The sequence below is a fragment of the Camelus bactrianus genome, chromosome X (genome assembly GCF_048773025.1).
Source record: "Camelus bactrianus isolate YW-2024 breed Bactrian camel chromosome X, ASM4877302v1, whole genome shotgun sequence".
In the NCBI taxonomy this organism is placed as follows: domain Eukaryota; kingdom Metazoa; phylum Chordata; class Mammalia; order Artiodactyla; family Camelidae; genus Camelus; species Camelus bactrianus.
Window position 1 is genome coordinate 115,653,069 of NC_133575.1, and position 22,861 is coordinate 115,675,929.

The window sequence follows — 22,861 nt, forward strand, 5'->3', positions numbered from 1 at the left end:
ACCTTGAGACAAATGAAAATGAAAGCACAACCACACAGAATTTATGGGACACAGCAAAGGCAGTTCTAAGAGGTAAGTTTATAGCAATACAGGCCTTCCTCAAAAAAGAAGAACAATCTGAAATAAACAATTTAACCCACCAACTAAAAGAGCTAGAAAAAGAAGAACAAAATACCTTAAAAAGCAGAAGGAAGGAAATTATAAAGATTAAGCAGGAAACAAATACAATAGAGATTAAAAGAACCATAGGAAAAATCAATCAAACCAAAAGCTGGCTTTTTGAAAAAGTAAATAAAATCGAGAAACCTCTGGCCAAACTCACAAAGAAGAAAAAAGAGAGAGCACAAATTAGCATAATAAGAAAGGAAAATGAATAAATTACAACTAATAAAATAGAAATACAGAATATCATACGAGAATATTATGAAAAACTATATGGAACCAAACTGGATAACCTAGAGGAGATGGACAAGTTTCTGGAAACATACTGTCCACCAAGGCTGAATCAAGAAGAAACTGACCATTTGAACAAATCGATCACTAGAAATTAAATAAAAATAGCAATTAAAAAACTCCCTGAAAATAAAAGTCCAGGACCAGACGGCTTCACCGCGGAATTCTACCAAACACACAAATAAGAACTCACACCAGTCATTCTCAAACTCTTCCAGAAGATTGAAAAGGAGGGAATACTCCCAAACTCATTCTATGAAGCCACCATCACCCCGATACCAAAACCAGGCAAAGACGCTACCACAAAAAGAGAATTATAGGCCAATATCATTGATGAACATAGACACCAAAATCCTCACCAAAATATTAGCAAACAGAATCCAACAACACATAAAAAGGATTATACATCATGACCAAGTGGGGTTCATCCCAGGGACACAAGCGTGGTGCAACATACGCAAATCAATCAATGTAACACATCACATCAACAAGAAAAAGGACAAAAACCACTTGTTCATCTCAATAGATGTAGAAAAAGCATTTGATAAAATTCAACACCTATTTATGGTAAAAACTCTCACCAAAGTGGGTATAGAGGGAACATATCTCAACATGATAAAAGGCATATATGACAAACCTACAGCCAGCATAGTACTCAATGGTGAAAAACTCAAAAGCTTCCCACTAAAATCTGGAACAACACAAGGCTGCCAGCTATCGCCACTCCTATTCAACATAGTCTTGGAAGTCCTAGCCACAGTAATTAGACAAGAGACAGAAATTAAAAGGATCCAAATTGGAAAAGAAAAGGTAAAAGTGTCACTGTATGCAGATGACAAGATACTATATATAGAAAACCCTAAAGGGTCCACACAAACACTACTAGAGCTGATCGAAGAATTCAGTAAGCTAGCAGGCTACAAGATTCACGTTCAAAAATCAGTGGCATTTCTTTACACTAACAATGAATCAACAGAAAAAGAAAGTAAAGAAATAATCCCCTTTAAAACAGCACCCAAAGTAATAAAATACCTAGGAATAAATATAACCAAGGAGGTGAAAAAATTATACACAGACAACTGTAAACCATTGATGGAGGAAATTAAACAAGACTTTAAAAAATGGAAAGATATCCCATGCTCCTGGATTGGAAGAATCAATATTGTTAAAATGGTCACACTGCCCAAGGCAATCTACAGATTTAATGCAATCCCTATCCAATTACCCAGGACATATTTCACAGAACTAGAACAAATCATAATAAAATTTATATGGAACTACAAAAGACCTAGAATTGCCAAAGCATTACTGAAGAGAAAGAAAGAGGCTGGAGGAATAACTCTCCCAGACTTCACACAATACTATAGAGCTACAGTCATCAAGACAGCATGGTATTGGGACAAAAACAGACACATATACCAATGGAACAGAATAGAGAGCCCAGAAATGAACCCACAAACTTTTGGTCAACTCATCTTCGACAAAGGAGGCAAGAATATACAATGGAATAAAGACAGTCTCTTCAGCAAATGGTGTTGGGAAAACTGGACAGCAGCATGTAAAGCAATGAAGCTAGAACACTCCCTTACACCATACACAAAAATAAACTCAAAATGGATCAAAGACTTAAACACAAGACCAGATACAATAAACCTCCTTGAAGAAAATATAGGCAAAACATTATCTCACACACATCTCAAAAATGTGCTCCTAGAATAGTCTATTCAAACAATAAAAATAAAAGCAAGAATAAACCAATGGGACCTAATGAAACTTACAAGCTTCTGCACAGCAAAGGAAACCGTAAGCAAAATAAAAAGACAACCTACAGAATGAGAAAAAATTTTTGCAAATGAAACTGACAAGTCTTGATCTCCAGAATATATAAGCAGCTCATACAACTTAATAAGAAACAAACAAACAACCAAATCCAAATATGGGCAGCAGACCTAAACAAGCAATTCTCCAAGGAAGAAATGCAAATGATCAATATCACTAATTACCAGAGAAATGCAAATCAAAACTACAATGAGGTATCACCTCACACCAGTCAGAATGGCCATCATTCAAAAATCCACAAATGACAAGTGCTGGAGAGGCTGTGGAGAAAAGGGAACCCTCCTACACTGCTGGTGGGAATGCAGTTTGGTGCAGCCACTGTGGAAAACAGTATGGAGATTCCTCAAAAAGCTAGGAATAGACTTACCATATGACCCAGGAATCCCGCTCCTGGGTATATATCCAGAAGGAACCCTACTTCAGGATGACACCTGCACCCCAATGTTCATAGCAGCACTGTTTACAATAGCCAAGACATGGAAATAGCCTAAATGTCCATCAACAGATGACTGGATAAAGAAGAAGTGGCATATTTATACAATGGAATACTACTCAGCCATAAAAACCGACAACATAATGCCATTTGCAGCAACATGGATGCTCCTGGAGAATGTCATTCTAAGTGAAGTAAGCCAGAAAGAGAACAAAAAATACGATATGAGATCGCTCATATGTGGAATCTAAAAAAAACCCCACACAAACAAAGCATAATTACAAAACAGAAACAGACTCATAGACATAGAATAGAAACTTGTGGTTGCCACGGGGGCAGAGGGTGGGAAGGGATAGATGGGATTTCAAAATTGTAGAATAGATAAACAAGATTATACTATATAGCACAGGGAAATATACACAAGATCTTGTGGTAGCTCACAGAGAAAAACACGTGACAATGAATATATATATGTTCATGTATAACTGAAAAATTGTGCTCTACACTGTAATTTGACACAACATTGTAAAATATTATAAATTAATAAAAATGTTAAAAAATTAGAAAGCAAGATAAAGTAAAGCAGATAAAAACATAGAGGAAAAGAATACATAAAATAAAATATTAGAAACAAAGAATATAACTAATAAATAATAATGTAACTATATGTTATGTATATACAATAGTAATATCTTAAGGATACATAAAAACACAATTTGAAAGTGAAGTGATAGAAATGTATGTATGGGCAAATCCTAATCAAAATAAAGTGGTAGATCTATAGAATACAGACAGAATGGAGTGTAAGACAAATACATTTCTTCAGGATGAAATATTACACTAAAATGGATTATATCAAGTGAAAAAATAATTCTTAATTTTTATGTATGGATAACGTGGACTCAAAACATGTAAGGCAAACAATGAATTACAAGGAGAAAATGTGACAAAGCCTTGGACTCTTAATAAATGAAAGAGCAATCAGACCAACAATTTGTATGATTAAAATATATGAAGAACATAATTGACAAGCATGAACTAAGGAATACACAGACTTATCTACTTAACACTTAGTAAAACATTTTTTACTAAAAATAGATGATCAAATGCTAAGCCGTTAAAGCAAATCTCAAGAAACACAAAAAAGATTTCATATCCTATAGACCATCTTGTTTTAATACAAGGCATTGATTTAGAAATTGACAACAAAGTTTTATATTTGAAAACCCACTACAAAAATTTCAAGACACAAAGAAGAAACCATAAAGGATATTAGAAAATACTTAGACCTGAACAACAGTGAAAATGCTTATATATGAAATCTGGTAGTGAACTCTTCAAGCACTATTTAGAAGAAAATTTATAGCCATAAAGAAACCTTAAATATAGCCTTTTAGAAAAAGGAAAACTAAGCTAATCTACCTCAAGAAACAAGAAGGACCACAGAGTACCCTAAGAGAAGTAAAGAAAATAATGATCCATGCAAAACCAAAAATTAGTGAAACAGAAAACAAAAAAGAAGTAATACAGATGAACAACAACAACAAAAACAGGTTGCTTTGACAACACAAACAATATAGAAAACTGACAATAAGCTTAATCAAGAAAAAGAAAGAAAATGGGGAAAACAGTTGGGGTAGGAGTAGAAATATAGATTAAATAAGATTGGCCAAAAAAGTTGATAATTTTTGAAGCTAGGTGATGGATACATGAGGTTTCATTAAACTATTTTCTCTACTTTGGTGTGTGTGTCTATATCATATATATATATATAATCACTGCCACCCTGTAGAGAATAGACTGTAGGGAAATGAGAGTAGAGACAGGGAAATCAATTGGATATGCCATAGACAATGGTGGCCTAAACCAGAGTAGTAACAGTTGAGGTGATGAGAAGTGGTTTAATTTGAGAACACCTGTGAACAGAGATACAAAAAAGCATGAATAAAATAATAGTGAAATGAACCAAGAAATGTATTTTAAAAACATCATTATCAAGTTTGATTTTTCCAGGGAATATAAAGATGGCCTAATAACCAGGAAAACCTATTAATGTAATTAGACACATTAACAGATTAAAGGAGAAAAATCATGTAACTATTTTAATAGGGGACAAAAGAGAAGTTGCAAAATTTTGAAATCTATTCATAATTAAATACACACACCCCTTAGGAAATTAGAAATAGAATGTAGAATGGATATCGGTCATATTATGAGTTCTGCCTTCCAAAATTAACAGTCAAAACTCAAATTCTCAGCTTTTCTTGGAGATAGAATCAGACAAAATGACCTACGAACCATCAATCACATACACGCCGCAAGAAACTAATTCAGGAGTGGCAACGTGAGAAAATAGTATCTAAATGGAGTTTCTACTTTTGCTGATGCAGGTAGCGCCAAAAACATTTTATCTTTAAGTGGCATAGATTGGTCATTAAACACATAAAAAGGTGTTCAACCTCAAAGACTATCAGGAAAATGCAAATAATATCAGTTAGTTATAATTTTATACACATCAGAATGGCAAACACAAAGTGTGACAATATGAATCCTTAGCAAAAGTGGAAAACGATGGAGCTCTCACACATTGCCAGCAGGATTACAAATTGGTATAACCCATCACAAGAGTAATTTGGTCCTATCTGAATAAAGTTAAACATGCGGAAATCCTACAAATCAGAAATGTTATCGGCAGGTTCATTTAGGCTGTTTCCAGGGTTTTTTGCTATTGAAAACAATTATTTTTTTTGCCATTAGGTTAAATGCATCAAAAAGAATAGCTTTCAATACAGTTAAAATAAGTTGTAAAATGATAAACAATCTGTGATGCATTTTATATAGTTTGAAAACATGAAAACCACTATTTTCTATTTATTGTGATATTTGCTATTTCATGTGATATATATATCCTTAGGTATAGGTCTAGAGTATACATGGGAATGACTAACATCAGTAAATTTATGGTTATTATTATCTCTGAGGAGGAAGAGAGAAGAATGGGTCAGGATACACAGGGGGCTTTATCTATATGTAAAGAATTTTTAATATGAAAATAAATATGGCAAAATTTTTAAGATTTAAAAAAGTTGGGTGATGAGTATCCATTTTTTTATATATTATTCTCTACATAGTCGAAACTATTGGGGAAAACCACATAGTGATCATTTCCTCCATAAGCATCCTGTGAACTTTGGCCAAAAGCAATTTGATTTTGACCTGACGACTCTAGAAATGCAATCAATTCCTTCCTCACAAATTGAGCCTTTGTATACTCTCCAAGGATGATTGCCTCCAAACTGACAAATGAATTTTGTTGTTTTGTGAGGCATTTAAATCAAATCTTCCAAATAATAAGCCTAAGCCTGCCTCCTGGGAAATGTACTTAATACATTTCCTACACTTTGCAGAGATGACACATAGCGCTTGGGGAAGAATTTCTGGCTTGGTGCTAGAACTTGATTCAGCCATGCAGACCCTTTCTGGGAGCCTGCTGTGGTACACTGCACGGTACTGGAGTTGAAGACATTCAAGTTTATTAGTCCTCCCTTTGCTCTTTGCCTTCTCTCCATTATGCTGTATTTTGGAGAATTACAATCCACATGCCACTTTCAGTTGTATTTAGCCCTTGAAATAGTCTTATTAGAGTTGTTTATGTGTCCCGCCTGTCTGCTTTACATAAAAATATTCCAGGGAATTCCTGATCATGGACTCCTATGCAAAAACCCACAGACATGGACCCTTTTCTATAATGAATCTGGGAATATGGTATCCTTATGGAATAAGAGGAAACTGGCAATTTAAGAGACTTTCAAAATAGATGAACACTCCCCTCCATCCTGTGCCTGAAACCATCAGTAAGTGAGGGCTTGGTGTGGACACAGCCACTTTTTCCAGTGCAAGGGTGGAAACAGGTACAATAATTTCAGTCTCACTACCAGAGGAAAGACGTCCCTATGCTACTTTCTTTCTCTTTAATTAACACCATTTTTAAAATCCTGAACAGTCTTTGGGTACTCTGGTAACTTTGTATCATTTTCATAAGCAGTTGTCAGACCAAAATGTATGTCATCTGAATCCATTAACAAGAATTATGATTATAATGTATTTTATGGGTCCTCATGTCCCAAGCCTCCATTCAAAAATTTTATTTATTTATTTATTTATTTACTTACTTACTTACTTACTTACTTACTTACTTACTTACTTACTTACTTATTTATTTATTTATTTATTTATTTATTTATTTATTTATTTATTTATTTAGGTTACGCTTGATGGTTAGTTCTCTTATTATTATATTATCTATTTGCATCATTACCTGGCTGTCCATTATATACCCTAGGAAGTTTCTCTGTTGACAGGTGGCAGGTGGCACATGTTACCTAGCAATTATGTAAGCAAAGTATCCCCGGGAAGAGGGTGAGGTTGACAATACCTAGAATTGGCATTTTAAGTTCCCCAGTTCTCTGACTACTAACATTACTACTCTTTATCCTCTTTATTTTCTCACTAGCTTTATCAGTACTTTCAGATAGATATCTGTTGAATACATAACTCAGAACTCCGGATCCCTGCACCTCTGGCATGCTAAGGACCAGGGCAGAACCTGGGGCCTTAGGATGGGAGCTAGGATGGAAGCTTTGTCAGAAGGTGATTTGGACCAGGAGAAAATCCAAAGTTTTTCTCAGCTGTTACCATTCTTTTTCACCTGGCTTTATTGATGCATGGTTGATGAGTAAAAATTGTATATTTCGGTTGTACAATGTGATTTTTGTACAACATGATGATTTTATATATATACATTATAAAATGGTTACCACAATCATGTTAACACATCCATCACCTCACATAGTCACTGTGTGTATATGGTGAGAATATTTAAGATCTACTCTTTTTTAGAAATATCAGCTGTCGCCTTTCTATTTTTCCTTCCAATCACTAACCATCTGCATATCCTGCTATTCTTAAACCAGGATCCCACTTTCTTTGCACTCTACTTCAAAGGACCTTGGAAGATCAGGGAAATTTTCCACTTGCCAAGAGCCATAGCTCACTGGTAAGGAATGGACAGACCCAATTTGTGAGAGAAGTGGAAGCTGAAACTGAATTTTCACTAAATCTTTGCAGCCTTCTTCTCATTGCCACCTCTACCATCTTTCCATATATTGATGAGAAAATGGTCTAAACTCTCCTAAAAATAGAAAATCACAGAAAGTCATATAACCTCACTTCACTCCAATTGACATTATATTCCTTGTTCTGTTTCTCTCCTAGGAGACCATGGACACTGGATTAGTATTACTGCTGCAGAACTATGTATTGTGTGACCATCAACTCCATTTGCTGCAAATGGTTAGACAACTTTTCATTTGTGATGCCTGTAAAATTCCCATTGTAACCAGTTTCTAACTTATGTCTTACACTCTGCATTAAGTTTCTTTCTTTCCCGCTAGAAACTTCTACCACTCTTTGGCTTTCATCTCTGTCTAATTCTCTATTGTCACAGCTCCTTATTTTCATAGACAGAGAAGCCATCAAAAATAATGCCCAAAGGTTAGAGTCATAAATCGTTGATTTATTAGTCTTGCTACTCAACCATGTCTCCTGAAGAAAGCTACTTTTATTCTTTATCTGCAGGCATTGCTACTAATATTTCATATCATCTGAACAAACACAGAGGACCTATGTCAGATCCTGTGTTAGGTGCTGGAGATACAGAGATGTACTTGACATGATTTCTGCCTCTGAAGAACTTTCATTCAGGTAGAGTAACACAGTCACAATTTTTCCATCAAATTTAATTCATTCTATCTCATTCATTCTTGAATTTAACAAATAGCTGAGAGTCTGCCAAGTGCCAAACGCTGAGTTAGGCATTGGTGGTTCTGAGATGAACAAAATATACATGGCCCTTCATTGAGCTGTCAAACTCAGGATCTATGTCTGTAGGGTTAGTGTTTGACCAAGGAGTGCAATAGCTACAAAGAGTTATGGGTGGTGCTGGTTCAATGCCCAAACTGTCACCACAGTTTCCCCTTTGTGAACCAAATACTGTCTCTATTTCCTTAGAAAAATAATTTGGATTACAATTCCTTGTTTGCCTGGAAGAAAGTCAAGAACAAGCTAGCCTCAATTTTAATCTACTTTTACAAGTAGTCTGTGGTCTCAGGGGAGCCTGCTTTCTTACTTCATTTAGCTGCTGAAGCCATGTGACTATCTGATGCTTCACCCAAAGTCATCCCTGAGCCTGCCACAAATGCCACAGTCGACTAAGTAGTACAGGAAGAAGAAATTTTTAAAATACCAGAAATGTGTTTCCCAGCCAGAGTGATCATAGCTATTCTCCCCTATGACAGGATGGAAGTTCAGCTAAAAATAACCTGAAATGTATTTGACTAAAGGCTTCCCAGCCAGAAAAGAGCCATTCTGTTGCTTTTGCTTAATCAAGAGGGAGAGAAATAAACAAGCAACTGGAAGATGACACTTCAGAAGAGATAAAACATCTGGATTGTTTGAAATGTCTCCAGAACTTCTGCACACCCATGTGTGCCTGCTTGGGTGGGGAAGGAGCAGGAGCTGCTTTGGGTAGGGGCTCTGTGTATGTTTCTGTAATATCCCTGAATTTGGGTATCTGTTTGCACACATGTGTCTATGGGGTGCCTGGGATGGCGTGTAGGCTGTTCTTTATTCTGTATATATTTTCTTGTATGCACATATGTTTGTCTGAATGTATTTATGGATGTTGATGTATAAGTGAAAGAGAGAGAGACAGAGAGAGAAAGAGAGAGAGAGAGTGTGTGTGTGTGTGTGTGTTCAAAGAGTAGCTTCAGTTGCTTTCTTATGAAAATCCTAATCCATCAAGAATTCCCAGCAATACAAAAAGAGAGATGCACCTCCCTGATGAATTTGGTTATCTCTAATGGCCTATGAGCTCTCTAAATATAGGATTCCCTAAAATCCCTTAATGCTGAGTTGGGCATCTAAGGAGTACCTGTTGAATGGACAACTGGCAACAGTTTTAATGCATGCCTGGATCTGAAGTTGTGGTCAACAGGTTGAGAGGAGGCAATCTAGACATACAGGCTTTCTTAAGAGAGACTCATCTCCTCCATCCCACATATGTCAAACATTCCCCTCACTGAGCTCTCCCTATGTGTCAAGTACTCTATTAAGTGCCAGGGAAGCCATGCACTACTTGGTACTTGCCCTTAAGGTGTTCACAGTGGATCTACTATATATCTGTATTCCTCTCTTTACTCCACACTTAAAAGACAAAGTCCAGGCCTCTACTTTCCACCCACCTAGCCTCACAACCACTCATGACTTACTCTCCTGAGAACTAGACTGTTTCTCCAACTGATTCCTAGAACTTGCCTGATTGAAAGAAGAGCCATATGTAAAATCAACATGCCTAAACCAATTCTCAGCCTCCAGTCCTTTCCCCCTTGTAGTCCATCCTGTGCAGACTGCCAGATCAATCATTTTAAACTAACACTTGTATATTTTTACTGCCCTACTCAATCACTCAATGGCTCTGCATTACCTATAGGACAGACTATCACAACACTACACAACCTTCATAGCAGCACTATATACAATAGCCAAACATGGAAGCAACCTAAATGTCCATTGATAAAAGACTGGATAAAGATATTTATACAATGGAATACTACTCAGTCATAAAAAATAAAATGAAATAATGCAATTTGCAGTAACATGGATGGAACCAGAGATATTCACTCTAAGTGAAGTAAGCCAGAAAGAGAAAGAAAGATAACATATGGTATCACTCATATGTGGAATCTAAGAAAAGAAAAAAGAAAAAATAGGACACTAATGAACTCATCTATAAAACAGAAACAGACTTGCAGACATAGTAAACAATCTTATGGTTACTGGGGTAAAGGGGGGGAAGGGACAAATTTGGGAGTTTGATATTTGCAAATGTTAACCACTATATATAAAAATAGATTAAAAAACAAATTTCTTTGTTTGCTCCTAGTAGGTTTATTATGTTTTGTCTTATGTTTAAGTCTTTAAACCATTTTGAGTTTATTTTTGTGTTTGGTGTGAGGGAATATTCTGACTTCACTGATTTACATGCTGATGTCCAGTTTTCCCAACACCATTTGCTGAAGAAACTGTCTTTATTCCATTGTATATTCTTGCCTCCTTTGTCAAAGATTAATTGACCAAAAGTTTGTGGGTTCATTTCTGGGATCTCTATTCTGTTCCATTGGTCTATATGTCTGTTTTTGTACCAATACCATGTTGTTTTGATTACTGTAGCTCTGTAGTATTATCTGAAGTCTGGAGGGTTATTCCACCAGCACAGACATCTCAGCAATGTTCTCCTATGGCAGTCTACCCAAGCAGTAGAAATAAAAGTAAAAACAAACAAATGGGACCTAATTAAACTTTAAGCTTTTGCACAGTAAAGGAAATCATAAGCAAAACAAAATGGCAACCTATGGAATGGGAGAAAATTTTTGCAAAAGATGAAACTGACAAGGGCTTGATTTCCAGAATATATAAACAACTCATATGACTTAATAAGAAAAAAACAAACAACCCAATCCAAAAATGGGCAGAAGACCTAAACAAGCAATTCTCCAGTGAAGACATATGAATAACCAATAGGCACATGAAAAAATGCTCAATATTACCAATTATCAGAGAAATGCAAATCAAAACTACAATGAGGTATCACCTGACACCAGTCAGAATGGCCATCATTCAAAAGCCCACAAACAATAAATGCTGGAGAGGGTGTGGAGAAAAGGGAACCCTTACTACACTGTTAGTGGGAATGCAGTTTGGTGCAGCCATTGTGGAAAACAATATGGAGATTCCTCAAAAGATTAGGAATAGATTTACCATATGACCCAGCAATCCCACTCCTGGGCATATATCCAGAGGGAACCCTACTTCAAAAAGACACCTGCACCCCAATGTTCATAGCAGCACTGTTTACAATAGCCAAGACATGGAAACAGCCTAAATGTCCATAGACAGATGACTGGATAAGGAAGTGGTGGTATATTTATACAATGGAATACTATTCAGCCATAAAAATGACAACATAATTCCATTTGCAGCAACATGGATGTCCCTGGAGAATGTCATTCTAAGTGAAGTAAGCCAGAAAGAGAAAGAAAAATACCATATGATATCACTCACATGCGGAATTTAAAAAAAAAAAAAAGACAAATGAACTTATACATAAAACAGAAACAGACTCACAGTCATAGAATACAGACTTGTGTTTGCCAGGAGGAAGAGGGGTGGGAGGGGATAAATTGGGAGTTCAGGATTTGCAGATGCTGACTGGAATAAATAAAAGAGATAAACAAGTTTATACTGTATAGCACAAGGAACTATATTCAATATGTTGTGGTAGCTTATGGTAAAAAAGAAGATGAAAATAAATATATGCATATTCATGTATGACTAAAGAATTATGCTGCACACCAGAAATTGACACAACATTGTAAACTGACTATACCTCTCTCTCTCTCTCTCTCTCTCTCTATATATATATATATATATATATATATGAAAAAAAACAAAAACAAAAAACAAATTTCTTCCATATAGCACAGGGAACTATAGTCAATATTTTGTAATAACATTTAATGAAAATGAATATATATACATATATATATATACACATATAACAAATAACACTACACAATCATATGTATTTACCCAACAAGTGTAAAGAAGCTTTGTCCTCTGCTACGTAGTAGTCCATTGAAGACAAAGACACAGAAAAAGTCTAAGTAGTGAGAATGGACATTTTATATTTTTGGACGTATTTTTTTCTGATTTTAAGATTTTAATTTTCAACACAAAGTCACTCACTCAACAAAACTTTATTGAGAATCTAATAACTGTCAAGCATGCTGAGCAGATATAGTGTCTTTATTTTCCTTCATGATAATTTTCAGTCAAATATCTGATATTTGGTATCTGAAGTAAGTCCATTAGGACAGGGTCTCCTGCCTCAACTCTCCATAGATTCTTTGCCTTGGCAGCAAGGGAGAACAGTAGGAGAAGGTGAAGTGTTTGCAGATGGCTCATGAGTCATCCCCTGCCTAGCTCTGCTGTGCCCTGCCCTATGCCTTAAATCTGCTCTGTAGCTCTCCTCCTCCTTACATTTCTAGAAGGACCAGTTTCTAGAAGTAGGTTTGACTCTTCCTTTCAACACTTTGCATTACCTGGGTCTGTCCACTTCCCAGGTGAATAGAGCCTGTTTACAAAGAATGGACTTCTTGGATGACACTACCAGTAGCTAGACTGAAAGTTCCCACCACAGTGCACTCCTCACATGACCTGTCTGGGCTAATATGTATGTGGTGCCAGCAAAATGTGAATCAAGAGGTCAGAGAAAGTTTAATTGGGGATAGGGAGCCAAGCTGAATTTCAAAAGATATGTTGCAGAAAGAAGGGAAGGGTACTCCTGATGGGGGATATATGCTTGATAAGTGAACAGGTTGGGAGAGCAGGGCAAAAGATGGATTTGGCTAAGTGTAGGGTGGTGAGGGTAGGGAATTCATGAGATAAGACTTCTCCTTAGAACATAGATCCAAAGCCCTGCCAGAGGAAAACCCCAATTTATTTTCTTTGATCTATTGCATCATTTTTCACTTTTACCTTTGCAGAAATTATACTTACCATGTCAGTGTCTGACACGGGGCCAAAACTGGTCACATAGATGTCAGTCTTCACTTCAGTCACTGCATCTGGTCCAAAGAAAGTAGAAAAGCAGATTGTCATGAAAGTCTGTTGCCTTAGCTCAGAGAGAGTCCCGTGCAGTACTCCAAATGATGGCCAACTTGTTGCTTCCAAGAAAGTACACTTGGTACAATCATAGGAAAGCCCCTTTAAAAATTCTCATTTGTACTATTTCTTCACAGAGAATATGCTAGGTATAGGTATAAAGCCCATCCCTTCAGGCATCATTGAAGATGATAGCAGACTCTCCAAACTCCAAAGCTTACGGAGAGTCCTTAGAGGTCTCTGACATTCACTCATGCTGGGCTCTCACATCAGGATTATCCTTACCTGTGGCAGGTTACAAATGTTCCAATACCCAACTCTTTTCCCCTTCCAGGAACATAGGATGATGGTACTTCCACTCCCCTGCCCACTTAAAGTGGGGAGGCACCATATGACTGGTTTTGGTTGCAGAAGGAAATATGTGTCACTCTCTGGCTGGAACAATTAATGTCCAATACAAGACTCTCTCTGCCATGGTCACCATGGAAACATATGTTGATATGGAGCTAATTTAAGATTGAAACAGCCTGGAATGATGAGCCAACATATGGAGATCAACTGCCCTGGAGAGTTGCCTGGATCTACAACAGACTTTGCATCAATGAGAAATAAACTTTTTTGGGGTTAAGTGACTGAGATTTGGAGATGAGTGATATTACCTAATACACTCACTTTGCATTTTTTTCTATAACAGTCTGTTTACCTTTCTGCCTTCCCACATGACCCAAGCGCTCCTGAAGGGCAGTATCCCTGTTTTGTTATCTCTATATCCTCAGTACATAGAAAAGGAGCCTGTTACTCAGATGGTGCTCACTGAACAGATTTGGTATGAATGGATGAATTTCATCACACCTAGAGTTGCCAAGTTGGAAAGTGATACTCAGAGAAGTGAAGTTATTTGACTGCTAAGTTTCTTTTCTCGTCATTCTGTCAGTCCTGTTTACCTCATTGCAGCCCAGACTAGCCCACCCACTCCAGCATACCTCAAATAGAGCACAGGGCAGACTTCTCCAGGGTAGCAAAGTCCATTCTAGCCTATCAAGCACCCCATCATCACAGTAAATTCAAACAATGCCCACTCCAATCCAGCATACCTGAATCCAGTAGAACATACCAATAGCAAAGCTAATACCAACAAAGCCCACATAGGACTTGATGTATGTATACTATAATGAGGCTGGTTATTGCAGTCTATGGCACTATTTTTTTTTTATTTTTATTTTAAAAATTTATGTTTTCTTTTTCTAAATTGAAGTACAGTTGATTTACAATGTTATATTAGTTTCAAGTATAAACTATTGTGATTCAATATTTTTATAGATTATACTCCATTTAAAGTTATGATAAGTTTTGATTTGCATTTTAATTGGGAAAGGTTTCTCTGCTTCTTCATCTTGCTCATACCTCTCTGGCACTGTGGTTTATGGAGTATCAGTTGTCTATTTTGGACCTTAAGGATTTTATCTATCTGATGCCTATTTAGGAATAGAACTTAGGAAAAAAAGAAAAAAAAATAAGAGAGAGAGAGAAAGAATTTGAAAAGAAGGGAGAAAGAGGGTTTGAAAACAGTGTATAATGAATAATTGAAGAGTGAGTTGAAGCAGAGTATCAATCGGGTTGAGACGTCCTTTTAAAACCTTTTAAAAAAAAGGGGGGGAAGATGAAAAGATGTGTTTGCAACCTGTGTCTAATCAATAACAGGACATCAAAACCCAAGAGAAATAGAAATGAATTAAGAAGTAAAAATTAAGAGGGTAATAGAAAATAGAACAGGTAAAAACAGATAAAAAAAAAAAAGGGTGGGGGGTTGTCAGGTGTTCTCCTGGAGTCTCTGTGCTTTTAATGTGAAGTCTTTCTGTCTTCGTCCTGTTTTGGAAGCTCGGCTTCTTGTTTCCAGAGGCCCTCCATTGGCACCCTCTTCTGTGCTGCTCCCAATACCTGTCGGCAAGCAGATCACACCTCCTCCTAACACTGGGTCAGGTGCAGCTCTCCTCTGCTGTGGGCGGGCGGGTCACTGCCCCTCCCGATGCCACAGTCAAAACTAAAATGAGGTATCACCTCACACCAGTCAGAATGGCCATCATTCAAAAATCCAGAAATGACAAATGCTGGAGAGGCTGTGGAGAAAGGGGAACCCTTCTACACTGCTGGTGGGAATGCAGTTTGGTGCAGCCACTATGGAAAACAGTGTGGAGATTCCTCAAAAGACTAGGAATAGACTTACCATATGACCCAGGAATACCACTCCTGGGCTTGTATCCAGAAGGAACCCTACTTCAGGATGACACCTGCACCCCAATGTTCATAGCAGCACTATTTACAATAGCCAAAACATGGAAACAGCCTAAATGTCCATCGAAAGGTGACTGGATAAAGAAGAGGTGGTATATTTATACAATGGAATACTACTTAGCCATAAAACCCGACAACATAATGCCATTTGCAGCAACATGGATGCTCCTGGAGAATGTCATTCTAAGTGAAGTAAGCCAGAAAGAGAAAGAAAAATACCATATGAGATCGCTCATATGTGGAATCTAAAAAACAAAAACAAAAACAAACAAACAAACAAACAAACAAAAACAAAGCGTAAATACAGGACAGAAATAGACTCATAGACAGAGAATACAGACTTGTGGTTGCCAGGGGGGTGGAGAGTGGGAAGAGATAGACTGGGATTTCAAAATTGTAGAATAGACAAACAAGATTATACTGTATAGCACAGGGAAATATACACAAAATGTTATGATAACTCACAGAGAAAAAAGTGTGACAATGAGTGTGTGTATGTCCATGAATGACTGAAAAATTGTGCTGAACACTGGAATTTGACACAACATTGTAAAATGATTATAAATCAATAAAAAATGTTAAAAAAAAAGTTATGATAAGATACTGGTTATACTTCCTGTGCTGTACATTACATGATTCCTTTTTTTCTTATAGAGAGGTAGGGAACACAGCTACTCCATTTATAGCATATTCACTATATTCATCCTGTCCTGGGTCCTGGCCCAGATGTAATTTATATCTTGTTGGCCTCCCATTTTCCAGAGCCATCCCTTCGGCTTAATATAGTGCTCCCCTTCACAGGCACAAATTATACTCAAGGCCACTTCACACATCCACAAACATTCCATTTTCAGAAGAAACTATGAATATCATTTAATAATAATCAAAGCTATAGTCAAAATACACAATTTACTTCCAAGCTTAATCAGCAAATGACATGCTGAAACTAGAGTTATGTTTTAAATAGTTGGGCTCTCATCTAGAGCGCAGGCTTCCCTTGGAGCCATTTTCATGCTTCAAGAAGAAGAGACAACACTTCAGAATGCAGAACATGCCCCCTAAAGACTTGTCCTTTCAGATATACTGCCAGATTCATTGGCTGGAGAAATACTGCCCTACCTCAGAGTACATAAAACAAAATTAATTAATTAATGGGGGAGACCACAATTACATTTGATTCCAATATTCCAGGCAGGACATAGTTAGACATAGGACAACTTTCTAAAGCAATTTAACTGTAAACTTGTAAGATAGTTATGTAGAATAAAAACAGGGGGCTCAGACTACAAGAGAAAAAGGAGAAGAGAGATAATGGTGATAAAGTCAATTGGCAGAAGACCGCTCTAGTTGCAAGAGAAGAATGAAGCCACCGTAGGTAGAAAGTAAAGTGGCTATAATAAAAAGTATTGGGCTGAGATGGGAAGGCTTGATTTCTGGATCTCTGCCCCTGACTTGCTGAGTGCCTTGAACAAGACTTTTTTTTCCCTCTTGGTCACTCTCTTGTACAGTGAGGGCTTGGTACCAAACAAATTCTGAATTTTCTCTCTGCTCTAACTAGGAACTCTGACTGTAGGGCCAAGCAAAAAGCATCTGACTAAAGGTGCCCAATGGTAACAAGAGGCAAGTTTTCTGTGCTGTCTGAAGAAGATAGGAGGTTTGTATGATCAGGCCACTCAAGATGGCTGTTCACTTGTACATCCCCTGCTCAATCAGTCCCTGCCTCACCTACACCGTAATCACATGACTGACCTTCCCTCTTAACCATAGAGCCTAATCAGTAAATGCCTATATACTTGCCTCTGTCCCCAGCTAGGGATCATTCTAACTTTTATATCAAAACATCATTACTATGATAGCTTATCAAAGGGGTGGTGAGAGGTAAGCCCTTCTGTTGGTTTCCCTGGCAACCGATGAGCCAACCTGAAGTCAATTTCCCCTATAATCCCCCCACCCCCACTCCCAAGTGAAGACTTTCACCATGTCCTGCTTGTCTCTGCCACACATGGTAGGGTGTTGCTCCAGGACCTTGCTTCAGACATGTAAGATCCCCTTATCCATAAAACCATTGGTGTCTCTGTCACTAACTCTGGTCTCTTTGTTCTGTCTCCAGACTAGGCAAGCACAGGGCTTGCAGCCCAAAAAGGTTTAATGCAAATCTCTCTCAACTGTTCAGTCTCATTTAAAAGACACCCATTGATTGCTAAGAAGGAAACAATGTGGGGGAGGATGCTTTCCCAAGGAACTAGGGCTCAGCCAAGCTTCATAACTTTCTCTGTGTATGCACAGGGAGAGTTGGGAAGTTTGGTCTAATACACTGGATACCAAATCCCATCTTTCTCCATTTCTGTCCCATTTGGAAAGAATCTGGTGTATAAGAGAATTAGGGGAAGTGGTATGAAATGAAAGGGAGATACAGTAAAGAAGGGGGAAAGAAGGAAAGAAGGAAAGAAAGGAAAGGAAAGGAAAGGAAGGAAGGAAGGAAGGAAGGAAGGAAGGAAGGAAGGAAGGAAGGAAGGAAGGGGAGAGGTAATTAGAAAATGATTGGAGGGAAAATCAGGAAAGAAAGGATGAACAGGAAGAAGACAATGAGAACAGACAAAAAGGAAGGGAGTGAGAAGAGGAAATTAAACAGAAAACTGGAGGCCAAGAGACAGCAAGAGCTGACAGCAATAGAGGAAGACAAAGCAAGAGAAAAATGCTAAGAGAAAAAGAGAGGTAGTGTTCTTTTCACTAGAGGAGTCAGAAATCTCTAATGCAGTAGGATGTGGAGACAGGAATTGTTGCTTGTATTATGGAAGCACAAGTGAGGGAGGGACCTGAATTTACGTTCCCATCCTTAGATCGCTGATCCTCTGGTCTAAGGCCAGGCAAACACAGGGATATTTGACATTCCCTCAGTGTTCCACACAGGGACCACAAAGACCCAATGAATAAATCCCATTTTTTGACTAGGAAATCCAGCTACCTTGGAGCAGGGTATGTGACAACACATAGAGAAGTACCCTGCAGAGATACTGTACAGTGATTAAAAGCATAACTAACTGGGTTTGAATATAGGTTCTGCCATTTACTTTTTGTGTGCCTTTTGTCATTTAACTCCTCTGTGCCTGGAAAATTGGGATAATGATAGCACGTACCTCAGAATTGCTCCAAGGATTTAAGGAGACAGTATTTAGACCACTAGTTAGAACAAATCCAGTGTTCATTATATGTTAGCTGCTACTGCTGCTGCTGCTGCTTAATATTATTCCAGAGGCAAGACCATATGAGCCACCCATCAGGCCAAGTGGACAGAACTCACCCAGAAATCTAAGGTCCTGAGTCTTGGACAAAGAAGAGAATATCAGCCCACTACTTCAGCTCCTTTGTGTGAAGGAATGATTAGGAGTTTCCTATTTCATTTAATTAAGTGAAAAGACTGGTGAATTAGACTAAAACTGGTGAGTGCTACAATTCATGGTCTAGCCTCTGTTCACAGCCTTCTCAGTGGAGACAAATGTGAAAAATGAATTAGTAGGTCGAGAAGAGTGGGTTTTTTTCTTTTTTTAAAACAAACGTTTTCAGATGCCCCTTGGCTTGCTCTTTATTTACTTTGGGGATCCAATTTCCTTCCAGAGTTACCCTCTGAAAGCAAAGGTGAATAGAATTAGCTTTTACTTTTGCCAATTTACTGTGGTATTGAAAGTGCTTGCAATCTCCTGTATTTACATGAACACACATGCCCTTAGCCCTGGGTGGGATTCACCTTGGTGGGGAACTTATCAACCAGTTCCTAATGTCATTCCAGCTTGTTTTTGTTCTGAAAGAGTGAAGTTAAGCCAATCAGCAAGTGATCAGTTTATATTGACTATGTTGCTCATCACAAACTGTATTTTGTAGTTTGAGTTCAAATAGATCCCCGAGAAACCACGAGTTTTCTCCATTGAGGAGAAGCCAGAGTAGAGCAACCCTAGCCACTCCATCCCAGAACACACATAAGCATTGTTTTAGCATTGTCCTTTGGACCCACAATACAAAGTCTGCTTATCAGTCTTTGAGATTTAAAGACCTTCAGAGATTGAAAGAAAGTGATCATGGTACCCCTAAGTCTGCCCATCTTGTTCCTTTCCAGACTAAATATCCTGACTCCATTTGTGTCTACCTCTTTTGATATGGTTTTAAGCACACTCACTATCCCTCATTTACTTTCCTCTGGCTGAGGTCTGATTTTTTGCTGGCATCCTGAAATATGTTTTGTGATTAAACTCTGTCACAATTGCACTGGAGACAGGATCATAAAATGAATGATATGAACAAAAGCCAACCATCCCTCTTTATTTCATTAGAGGCCATGATCAACTCTTCAATCCTTCCCAATGACAGTCTTCCTAACAATAGTGAGGCTTTAAGGACTGGGACTTTGGCTAAAAGAACAAAGCCCTAATTTTCTGTTTTCTTACTTCCATATCACTGGGGATTTGGGAGAATAAGTGCTTATTCTTATGCACACTTATCATCTTGAAGAGAGACTAGGCTACTAGAAATGAGCTCCCATGTGACTAGTGGCTCTGCTAGTGATGTGGCTTTAGGGAGTGGGCTACAGTGACTTATGGACAGGCACTTGAAGATCTGAAATCTGGAGTGCTCTGTTCTCCTATTAATGGCCTTTTCATTTCTCTATGACAATCCCTGGGGACTGAGATATTGCAAGTACTCAGTGATTCCCCCCACTACTAGCATTAATCACAGATAAGGTCTCCAGAGGAATCACAAACAAGTGGTTTAGGAAAGAAATTATAAAAGTCTGTGTTAGCAGTCCTAAACTCTAATCTAAGCTCTGCAATTGGCTCATACCCCCTTTTGCAAGCTGTTTGGGCTAAGCTCATAACTTTTTTCTCTTTTAAATTTTTCTTTTTTTTTCTTTAATTTTTAGGACCTAGTGGTTAAAAGCTCATAACTTTTGACATTTGGTAGGCTAGAGGTCTAGCACTGTGTTATGCTGCTCCATCCAGTGTCTGGTACCTGGAATGTACAGCAAATCTTTAATAGCTAGCATCACACAACATACATTTATAACAAAACACCAGTAAGAAATACCACAAGATTTAAAAGAGACCATAATCACCCCAACTTAACCACCATGGGTTCTCATTAATTCCACTGTTGTTCAAATCTTGACCCTCACAAGGGTATTATAGAACAAAGTTCACTGCCCGTTTCATAAAATTCTCAGAAACTTCATTCTTAATGAGACCCCCAAATCCATCTTTCAGTCCCAAGCCAGATACAGTTGTAGGCAGTAGACATCATTCAGATCACTCCACTCCATTCACTGGTTTCACAAAAATACTGATTCTTGTACCATCATCCTCAGCCTTTCATCTTCCTCATCATTATCTCATTCCTTAATCTAGTATTTAATATTTAAATTGTAAAGTATCAGCACATATTTTAAGTGTCAATTCAAATGGTCCCATTTATCTTTCACTCATTCTAGATGTTTCCTGCCTCCAAACTTTCCTTTTCCTGTACACCTATTATCCGTTAACTAACCCAATACTTATGCAGAATGTAGTGGAAAAAGCATTGAATCTAATTTCAGAAGATCTTGGTACAAGCTCAAGTAGTGCTATTGACAAGCTCTATGATCTTGAATGAGACTTTTATCTCCCTGAGCCTAGGTTTCCTTAACTAGAATATGAAGAGTTTCAGCACAGAGATCTCTAAAGTCCATTTCAGAAAAATAGTCTCTGATTCTTTGGTTTTCTGGTTTCTAAGCCCAAGGTAGATCAGAGACACAGAATTAGAACTGAAGAGATAGGACCAGTGGCAAAAACAAGAAATAAGCACTAATGTAGTAAAGAAGGGGGTAGAAAAAAGTAATAATATCCAGGATTTGGCCCATGGGAAGAAAATACTCAAATGGTATTTTGACTTTTCTCAAGAAAGGTTGCTGTACTCAGTGCTCCTAGTCACATTAATATAGGTCTATAGACACACCTTCCTAGAATATCTTTTCCCTCAGACCTTTTAAGTGGCATACTTTCCTTGTGATGGAGACCAAAGGAAATATTTGGATTTGTAGCTCCAGAGGAAAAAAGGGCAGATGTGTGGACCTAGACACCTACATAGGAAGAAATTTAAGTAACAAGTAAGGGAGAAATAAAACCATCATAGCTGCCTCTTCAGTGGTTCATAGTCTTTCACTGAAAATGGAGGCCACCCCAAGACCTAGTAGGATTTCTCTAAGGCAACATCATAACAAAATTAGAGAGGAAAGTAGAAGCAGATCCCAAATAATGACCAGGAAATAAGTTCTAGGCTTACTACACAATGTGTTCCCCACTCTAGAGGCACATCCCTGAGCCAGAACAAGCTGAAAGCCAGAGAAAAAGCAATAGAATCTTTAAAACAGCTGAAAAAAATTTTTAAATGTTACAAGGATGATCTGGTATTTTTCCAGGGCCTATTGATTTTTAGCTTAAGCATAAAATTTAATGAGTGGAAAAACCATTGTTACAGGAATCTGGAGACTTGGGTTAATCCTGATCCTACCTTAAGTTAACTATACCCTAATTTTTTTTCTAAAAAAAAATTGTAACTTAGACATTTTAAACATTTTAAGCATATCTGTTTTATTTCATTTTATTTTTTAATGGTGATACCGGGGATTTGAGATAGGAGGGAAGGGGGCAGGGCACAATCACTGAAGAAATGACACAGTAGTTGAGGACAGGACAAACTGGTTAAAACCAACATGGTGGAATATTAGACTTCCAGTAGACTTTGAACCTCATGGCACACCCACAGGCACCATGACAGTTCCTAGGCTGACCATAAAAGGTCAAAAAGTAGGTGGTGGGGGTGTTTCCTGGAAATCCTTGCCCTTTCCCCAAAATAGTTGGAATAATCCTCCTACTCAATAGCATATGCAATTATTAGCCCATAAAACCTAACAACTCCGCACCTCGTGGTCACTCTCTCTCACCTTCTGAGATGGCCTGCATTCTGTCTATGGAGTGTGTATCTACTTTTACTTAAAACTAAACACCCCCACACCTCTCAATCTCTCTCCTTCTCACC

At 37.7% G+C, this 22,861-nt stretch overlaps 1 protein-coding gene across 1 annotated transcript in view; it reads right to left on the reverse strand.

Moving 5' to 3' along the window:
- The window catches only part of GABRA3 (gamma-aminobutyric acid type A receptor subunit alpha3), a 237,812-nt gene that overhangs the window by 77,108 nt on the left and 137,843 nt on the right, over positions 1-22,861 (reverse strand). Inside the window, exon 4 of the mRNA XM_010956353.3 lies at positions 13,403-13,470. Within this exon, the coding sequence (XP_010954655.1) occupies positions 13,403-13,470 (68 nt within the window). The remainder of the gene's footprint in view (positions 1-13,402; positions 13,471-22,861) is intronic.